At 40.2% G+C, this 9,886-nt stretch overlaps 1 protein-coding gene across 1 annotated transcript in view; it reads left to right on the top strand.

Moving 5' to 3' along the window:
• The first annotated feature begins 5,830 nt into the window (after positions 1-5,830).
• Positions 5,831-9,886, top strand: part of USH2A (usherin) — an 855,126-nt gene continuing 851,070 nt past the window's right edge. The window contains exon 1 of the mRNA XM_062211324.1: positions 5,831-6,312. Within this exon, the coding sequence (XP_062067308.1) occupies positions 5,831-6,312 (482 nt within the window). The remainder of the gene's footprint in view (positions 6,313-9,886) is intronic.

Raw genomic sequence — 9,886 nt, 5'->3', positions numbered from 1 at the left:
TCACTCAAACCCACGCACCCTGATACGGGATGCAGACATATAAAGCAGTCTTTTACTCACTAGACTAAATGCCTGCTCCTGAAACTTAATCTTTTAATACATTCCTGGATTCTGTTAACATTTGTTTCATTTCAGATTTCTTTTTAATTTATGTATAGGAGGATAATTGTTTGGAATTTTTATTTCTTATAGTCTCTCCTGTTTCTCTTAGTGTCAAGTTTATAAGTGTTCATGAAGTAATTTTGGAACTACTGTCTCTTCTTCAATTGCAGGAGTGATTTTTAAAGTTAGGATTATATTCTCCCAGAAATGTGGTATAACTGATTTACACCACTATCTAAACACACTGTTTTGCTTGTAGGAGGCAATGTAGCTACAGACTGTTTCATGAGTACAGCTTTTCATGTTTAATGTTTCCTCTGTAATTAAATTTTATTTTTCCTTTTATTGAGGTATGATTTGCATGAGGTACGTAAATCTGAAGTGTATATCTTGATGAATTGTTGTCAGATGCATCCAGCTAAGTGAACCCAACCACTTCAAGAAATGTCAAGAAACAGAATAGTCCCAAAACCTTTGCAGGCTTCCCCAAACCCTTTCCCATTTTATTCTCTGCTTTAAAGGGAGTGTGTTATTCTGACTTCTATCACCAAAGATTAACTTTGCTTATACTAGGATTTCCTATAAATGGGATCATGGAGCATGTTCTTGGTTTTGTTTGGCTTCTCTCACTCACCACAATGTCTGTGAGATTTGTCCATGCTGTTGCTTGTAGCAGTAGTACATTTGTCTTTCAATGCTTATTCTATTATATGAATACACCACAAGTTATTTGTGTATTCTGTAGTCAATGAACATTTGTGTTATTTCTGTCTCCTTGAATCAGTTTAGGTTGGAAAAGGTTGGAATTTTCCAATGTGCGTATTTTTTTTTTTTTTGTATTTTCAGTCATTCTGCCTAGAGTTTATGCCACTGTTTTTATACCTAACATCACTTGCCATACACTATTTTTTTCTTGATCAGTATGTAAGAGGTTGGTCAATTTAAAAAAAAAGTTTATTTATTTATTTGACTGATAGAGTTACAAAGAGAGAAGGAGACATATACACAGGGAGAGGGAGAGACAAAGAGATCTTCCATCTGCTGGCTCATTCCCCAAATGGCTAAAACCACCAGAATTGGGCCAGGTAGGAGCCAGGAGCTCCACCCAGGTCTCCCATGTAGGTGCAGGTCCCAAGTATTTGGGCTACCCTTGGCTACTTTCCCAGGCACATTAGCAGGGAACTGGATCTGAAGTGGAGCTGCCAGGATATGAAACAGGCAAGTATGGGATGCCGGTGTTGTAGGTGGTGGCTTAACCTACGACACCACAGTGCCAGCCCCAAGGTTGGCCAACTTCAACAGTAAATTCATAGATGTCAAGAAATCAAGAACAGGGTATACCTTTTAAGTTTGTCCATTAATACAAACCAAGCCTCAACTACTTGAGAAACTAAGCTTATTGTAGTCAGCTTTTCCAAAGTGAGGGAAACTTGCTTGTACCTGTGTATCTAAATCACCATTTTCTTGATGAAAACAAATTCTGATTCATGACACCTTTACAACAACAAAAGAAGTTGCTAGCAACTCTGTAGGAGACTGCAAAATGGGTTCAAGGGATCAAGTTCTTACCATTCCTGTTATGTGAACTCCTTTGCCATGTAACATTGCCATTCCTTCTTTGAGAAGTGGAGTCTGTTTCACATCCCTTGAATTTGTGCTGGGTCATGTGACTTGTTCTGGTCAGTTTCCATCACAAATGTGAACCCAGGTTGAGAAGTACTGTCTAGAGTTTATGCCTCTATTTTTATACCTAACATCACTTAAGGACTACCCCCTTAAGTTGCTGGAAATTTTTCTACAATTAGCAGAATGGGCTGAGAATAGACACCCATGGCTTTCAATCCAACTGACATCAAACCAACTAATTGAGTAAGGTCAAATTAGACCCTGTAGCCTCAGTCAAGTGGGTTCAGATGGCAGCTATCCAGTGAATGTACAGAAACACAACATGAGCACATGGCTACTTGTGTCACTAAAGTTTTCCCTTGTTTGCTCTCTTTTTTCTTTTTCTATACTTACTTTCCTGGTACTTATATATGTGTGATGGAACTCTTGGTGCCTAATTCACTTCTCGGCATTCATGGTACTGTACTACAAAAGTTGAGTGATATGTTAATCCCCCTTTTCCCTCTGCAAATTATAGGCAGAGTTGCTAATCTTAGATTTTCCATTTTGATTTTTTTTTTTTTTACAGATAGAGTTAGACAATGAGAGAGAGGAACAGAGAGATAGGTCTTCCTTCCGTTGGTTCACCCCCCAAATGGCAGCCATGGTCGGAGCTATGGTGATCCGAAGCCAAGAGCCAGGTGCTTCTTCCTGGTCTCCCCTATGGGTGCAAGGGCCCAAGCACTTGGGCCATCCTCCACTGCCTTCCCAGGCCACAGCAGAGAGCTGGACTGGAAGAGGAGCAGCCGGGACTAGAACCCAGTGCCCATATGGGATACCGGCACCGCAGGTGGAGGATTAACCAAGTGAGCCACAGAGCCGGCCCAGATTTTCCATTTTGAGTTGTGACTTCCTAGAGCAAGTTGGAAGCTCTTATATGATGGGAGACTTTTATCCCCAGAATGGTGACCAAAATAATATGCACTAAAATTGAAAATTAATTCATAGATTCATAAGGTATAAAAAAGTCAGACATTAAGTAACTTGTTTGAAAAAAGAGGATGCACCTTTTCTGACAGGTCTGAATAGTTATTTTGTCTAATTCACTATGTTCTGTATTGTCCTGTATGTCTGGTTTTTTTTTTTTTTTTTTTTTTTTTTGACAGGCAGAGTGGACAGTGAGAGAGAGAGACAGAGACAGAGAGAAAGGTCTTCCTTTGCCGTTGGTTCACCCTCTAATGGCCGCCGCGGTAGCGTGCTGCGGCCAGCGCACTGCGCTGATCCGATGGCAGGAGCCAGGTGCTTATCCTGGTCTCCCATGGGGTGCAGAGCCCAAACACTTGGGCCATCCTCCACTGCACTCCCTGGCCACAGCAGAGAGCTGGCCTGGAAGAGGGGCAACCGGGACAGGATCGGTGCCCTGACCGGGACTAGAACCCGGTGTGCCGGCGCCACAAGGCGGAGGATTAGCCTGTTGAGCCACGGCGCCAGCTCTGTATGTCTGTTTTTAAACATGTCCCCCAAACCTTTGATGCATTTAAATATTATTTGCTGATTATACACTAAATTTGGGTTTATAAATTTGTTTCAGCTCTTACAATTATTTATTTTTACTTTATTTGAAAGGCAGAGACAAAAACAGAGAGATGGAAATAGATCTTCCATCTACTGTTTCACTCTCCAGATGATTCCAAGAAATAGGGCTAGGCTAGGTTACCGTCATGAGCCAAGAGCTCCATCCAGGTCCAGTGCGAGTGGAAGGGACCCACTACGTGAGCCATCCCCTGCTGCCTCCCCGGGTACACGCCTGTAGAAAACTGGATGGGATCCGAGTCTCAAATTAAGCATCCAGTATGCAATGCAGGCATCTGAAGTGCAGTCTCTAGCACTGTGCCAAGCCTACCCCTAAATTTGTTTTTCATTTAAAAATGCCCTTGTAAGATTGCGATAATCAGTAGTCAGGGAACAGGATACTTCGACACAAGGTGAAGAACTTTTCCTGTGGGAGCATCTGGTTCCAGTTGATAAAGTTCATGTATAAAAGGATTGTGGTTTCTGCCTCTTTCAGGGTAAAGGAATTAAAGAGAACCTAAGAGAGAACACAATTAGAGTTTGTCTCTGACTGCCTTACTGACAAGAAACACCACTGAAAACATTTCTCTTATTTCCAAACATTTTTATAAATATGAAGAAAAAAATCATGAGGCTAGCTGCTTCCTGAGGAAGTTTTCTATTCTTAAGATACAAAAGCAAGGCTAGAATGATCAATTGTTTAAAGTATTTCTCCTCTAGGAAGAGAGTCATGGACATAATAGAAACTATGAAGAACTGACTGCAAATGTGTACACATGAGCACACAATTATTCATATACAATGAGGTGGCAACAAAGTTGCCAATGTCATTGTTTCTGTCATTTAATTAACATCTGTATTTTCCAAACCCACCCTCTGCAGATAAAATCAGATGCTCCCCACAATCTAAAAGAGCAGATGTATTCAAATGAGAGTATTTTGGAGCAAAAGTTACAGTGACCACCAAATGGTTGGAGAAATGTCCATCAATAGGCCAAAGTTCTATGACATTGATATATCAAAGTTTAGAATTCAGTGTTGTATCCCTAACACAGCAAGAGCACTGGAAATCACTTATTGTGTTGTTGTCTCATAGTGGCAGCTCATTTTGATTGCAGAATTAAGTGGATTGAGATTCACAAAAGCAGAAAAGGGGAGGGGCAGATGGGGCGATTATAGGATAAGGTGTACTGCTACTTTAAAATTATGCATGCATGGCCCCATCCAGGCCCCTCCCACTGACCAAGGTACCAGCTGAAAGCTTGGAGCTCAGAGAGCTCATTTGCAGGCCGGCCACCAAGCAGACAGCGCTGTTTCAGGTAACTGCTGTGCAGAATACTTTACCTGGGCACCCAAGTCTTCCTTCCAGCTTCCTGAACTGTCCCCTATGTACTGAGAGTAACCGCGGGGGTGATAGCGTTGCCAGGCAACGAGGGACGGTGGTCCTGTGTGAAGAGCCATTTGTCACACTGAGGGACTGGTTGAAACGCAATAAAGAATGGTAACTCGGCTTATTTATCAATACAATTACTTATACAGTATTAGAAATCCATATTTAACTTACAAATATGTAGTCATAAGAGGAAACACTAACACAAACGTGTGCTAACTATTAAGGCATTGGACAGACAGATGGTGTTGGGATTTTAATCAGCTTTACTGTGAGCTTAAAGTTGCTGCACATGCTGGGATAAGGGGAAGGCCCAAGTGCCTTGGCAGCTTTATTGCAGGCACCTGCAAGTTAGCGCGGGATTACAACATTGGATGCATATGTAAGGAAACTCTATCAGGTACTTTACCTTGTTAAATTGAGTGGCTTGTGCTAAATCCATAGGGTGCAGGAGCAACCCCAAGTTACTGCGTGGTGGAATATATTATTAATAATTATGTATGTATATAAATCTAGAAGCACTTCATACAGTTAGATATACTCACATGTAAGTGCCATATATATAAATACATATATATGTAAATTTTGAAAGCTGTAAATAAGGTCATGAAGAAGTTCATGGAAAAATGCATATTATGAAAACAATATGCATGAATTAAGAATTTTTGGCACCAAGATAAACTTGTGATTTCATTTTTTTCCATAAACTTTTTGAAGTTCTTTCGTAAATACATACTTGGTTGTCCTGTGGACTTTTAAAGTGTTTTCTTTGCCCAATGAGCTTAAGATTTATTAGCCCCCCACTCCCCCATATGTTTTACCATAAGCAATGTGCTTCATGATGTTTTTTGAGCTGTGTCCCTCCTCAGGGGCCCAAAGTCTTCATGCTCAGGATGAACTTGAATTTTAAAGACACAACAGCTTTCCCTTGACTTTTTGTTTTTGATTCTCAGACATCAGCTGCTTGCCACTTATGTCTTCGCCGCTGCTAGGAACATCTTTGGAGTCACCTCCGTGTGAAAACGTGTGTGAGGTTTCCCGAAAATGGAGTATCTCAACGTTACTTGAAGTCCCTCACTTTGAAGTGTTGCTGGCGAGCGACGTGGGCCTGGTTATTTATTTAGGAGGGCTTTATCGGGAGAAGAATGCTTTGTTGTAAACATGAATTGCCTGGCTCTTTCAATGGGCTTCGGCTTCTTGTTTCAGGTCATTGAAACATTGATCTTTGGCTATTTTGCGTCAATATCCTTGGCTGACTCACGGGGTCTTTTCCCAAGGCTGGAGAATGTGGGAGCTTTCAAGAATGTTTCAATTGTGCCAACCCAAGCCACATGTGGACTCCCAGAACGGAGCACGTTTTGTCATAGCTCTGCCACTGTTGAAAGTATTCAGTTTTGTACCCAGCGGCTTTGTATTCAGGATTGTCCATACAGATCCTCAGCCCCTACCTACGCTGCCCTTTTCCCAGCAGGCCTCGGCAGCTGCATCACGGCCGACAAGAACGATGTGCGTCCTCGCTCTCCTAGCAATTCTACAAGTTTCATTTTTGGAAATCGCAAGAACTGCTTTTCCTCTCCTCCCCGAAGACTGGCGGCATCGTTTACTTTAGCTGTGTGGTTGAAACCTGAGCAAGCAGGTGTAATGTAAGTAGTAGCGTGGGTGTAAACTTTCCTAGGAGCCTGAAAAAGCACTTAATCGTGAAGATTAGTACAACCTGAACTCCAGGCTAGGAAGGACGCCTCACACTGCAGAAGCCCCACAGCCAAGGACTCACTCCTAGGTGAGTCTGTCCTGGTCAGGTTGCAATCCAAGAGCTGTTTCCTTCATTGGAAATTTCTGTTTCCTATTGATGAATGCAAAGAGTGTGTCAAAGTAGCTTCCATGCAGACAGAAGTGATTCCACCTGAATCACTTATTTTCTAGTTGATTAGCCAAACCAAGTTTGGTGTGTTTTAAGGCCTGGGTCTTAGTAATACCAATAAATTGCTTGGCTTTTGGGCTAGGTTCATATAAACAGTTGTCCCTACTAGAGTACAAAATTCCATTAGGCATATAGATCTCTGAGGACATAGGACTGTGTTTCTTCATCCTTATTTCTCCATGAAGAGGCATGTGACTCACAGAAGATGTTCAATAGTATGAGTTGAACATATGCATTGCACTCCCTCTCTGCCAAGATAAAGCGTTTAGCTCTTTACTAGAGGGTGTATTCACCTCCTGATTAATTATGGAAAATACAGGTTAGCGTGAGAGGTTCCCTAAATCTAATATGCTGCTGATCTTGACCCAAATGCCTCCCATGAGTCTGGAGTCCAGCTTTGCTACAATCATTCCTTGTTTATTTTTTAAAAAGATTTATTTTATTTATTTGAAAGACAGTTACAGGGAGAGGTAGAGACAGAGGGAGCGGTCTTCCATCCCTTGGTTCACTCCCCAGATGGCTGCAATGGCCGGAGCTGCGCCAATCTGAAGCCAGGAGCCAGGAGCTTCTTCCGGGTCTCTCACGTGGGTGCAGTGGCCCAAGAACTTGGGCTGCCATCTGCTTTCGCAGGCCATAGCAGAGAGCTGTATTGGAAGAGGAGCAGCCGGGATTAGAACTGGCGCCCATATGGGATGCTGGTGCTTCAGTCTAGGGCTTTAACCCGCTGTGTCACAGCACTCACCCCCGCTTGTTAGTTTTTTGAATCACCTATTTTTCATCCTGAGTGATTTTTTTTTAGTTGATATTTTTTCTTCCTGAACATTTAGAGCGAGTCTGCACATTTTAAATAAGTGGAACAGTATTTAGAGACATTTGCTGCTCCTTGGTATCCTGGAGGGTTTTTGGACCTTCCCCTTGGGATGTAGTCTTGGTAGAGTGTTGGCTGACTCTCTCAAAAACTTGTGAAACACCCCAGAAAAGTCTGTCACTATCAGAAGCAAATATAACACAAATGTCTTTGGTGTTCAGTTTCAATTTGCCAAGTGCAAGTTGGCTTATTTTTATTTGAAATTTGGAGTGAATATAATTGCAAACCACTATCCCAAGAAGTTTCTGTATCTACCCTAAAATGAAATAGTTTTCTTACTGTTTGAGATTTCTATAAATCCAAACATTATGTTACTAGTATCCAAAGATTGTTCAAACATTGTTTCTTTACAAAGAGGACTAGAATGAGATATTTTTCCAAGCTTACAGAAACAAAAGAGGGGACTTTTAAAAAGTTCATAGAAAATGGAAAGAAAAAATAATTTTATTTTGGTGCAAAATTTTTTGAAATCCATGAATAGTGTTTTTGCATAATATGCACTTTCCACAAACTTTTTGAAGGCCCCTTGTATCTGTACCAAATTCATCTTCTATTGTCATCATTTTGTATAAATAAAACAGTATTTATAGAGGTGTTAGCATTTGGTTTTGATAGTTCCCTGTATCAAGGTTATTTCCATTCTCAAAACTAAAATACTTATGGGAATTGGGGAAATTTCAGGGTGTTTGCACTAGATAAGTAAAACAAACAAAACATGGATTATCCAATTATTGTTTATTCAGGAGCAGAATAAATCCAGTTCCTAAATATTTTGCTACCTGCCTTCCTCTCACATTTATTATCTACCAAAGCTAGTATGTTTACAAGCAAACAAAATAGCAAGGAAGATAATCAATAACATATTAAGAAATGCATTTTCAGTAAGCTTGGGGAAATAAGTCTGTGTTTGGTAAATACGTTCTTGAGTAATGGTCAAGTTCTCACTTGTAGATTTAGATTCAAGAAAAATGAATGGTATCAAACTTAGATAGTTTTAGACTTGGAGGTAGAAGATAAAGGGAGCCCTTTTATTCCAGTGAATTAGAAATATTCAACTTCTGAGGGTTGAAAAAATTGTGTAGAACTTATATAGAATGTTTATTTCTACTTGATATGAAATTATTATCAACTAAATCTATTGCCTAAATTAAAAATGTTTGTTATCATAAATTATCTAGCACATGTACAAAATATATCAAAGTAGTGGTAGTAAAAGGGTTACTATTAGCATTCCCCAATCTTATTTCTACCTTCCAACTCAAGGAATAAATAGATACAGGTGAGAAGAAGTGATTTGTGAACAACACAATCTTTAAGGAAATTTTAGAAACAACTTTCGTGGTAGTCCTTGGCTGGTCCCACTTTACCTTTGCTTCTTTGGTGCTTCCTAGTGAATCTGATCACTCATCAATTTTTTTGAGGGTCTACTGTGAATCACTCATGCTTCGGTCCTAGAATACTGATAATCTGTTGGAGAAGACAGATCTCTTGGTGCTGTTATCTGGACAACACTAGGTTAAGTAAGGAGGAACAGTGGCCACTTAACAAGCCTTGAGTATCGAGAAGTGTTGTGGAATCAGGAATACTCACAGAGGAGAGAACAACCAAGTAAACAAAGGGATCTAGGATGTGAAAGATATGCCACTGAGATAAAGATAGAAATGGTCCTAAAAAATGTTACCTAGCCTGAATGAGACTTAGCAATTTTCTAAGTATTCTCTTATTTTTTCTTTAATCACAATGTAATTTCACTGTGTTCTTTGACAACTAAATGATCTTTCACCCAGAATCACTGACACTATTTTGGTGTCTTATTTGGGCTATGTGTTCACAGAGAGGTAGCCAGTCAACTCACAGACGCTGTCTTTGGCTTCTGTCTGGTTGATGATGGTAGAAGTAGAGAAGATAGCTGTTCATTCTCCATGTCATCGTAGGAATTAAATAGACTGATTCTGACTTCAGGGCTAGCAATATAGAGCCTTCCATGGACACTAAATTCTCTTTACATTAAAAAAAATAAGATGAAGAAAAAGAAAGATTCGCATTGATGACTCAGTACTCAAGTGGGATGTAGTTTGTTGTAACCACTTCTCAGGAAAGAAATAGCAGAGGAACTAATGAGCCAGTAGATTAAATGTTAGTTTTGTGGAATGACTCAACCACTTTAGTTTCCATCATGGATCTCTAATGAAGGGTGTTGAAGCTCTGGGGAATATATTGTAAATAAGAATTCAATTTTTTTTATTGAAATAAAAATGGCTTCTTCATTGGAATAAAGGTAGCTTTGAATATAATGACATTCAGGCACTTATTCATAGGGCACCATTTTGAGTGGAGTTTGGGGTCATTTTACCACAACCGTGACTGCTCAATGCCTTTGCATGTCTTTTTGGTTGGATGCTGACCTTTTCTCTCTCTTCTGGTTGCT

This window comes from Lepus europaeus, chromosome 14 (assembly GCF_033115175.1).
Source record: "Lepus europaeus isolate LE1 chromosome 14, mLepTim1.pri, whole genome shotgun sequence".
Lineage (NCBI taxonomy): Eukaryota > Metazoa > Chordata > Mammalia > Lagomorpha > Leporidae > Lepus > Lepus europaeus.
The sequence above is the reverse complement of the archived record's forward strand: the minus strand, read 5'-3'. Positions and strand labels throughout refer to the sequence as shown.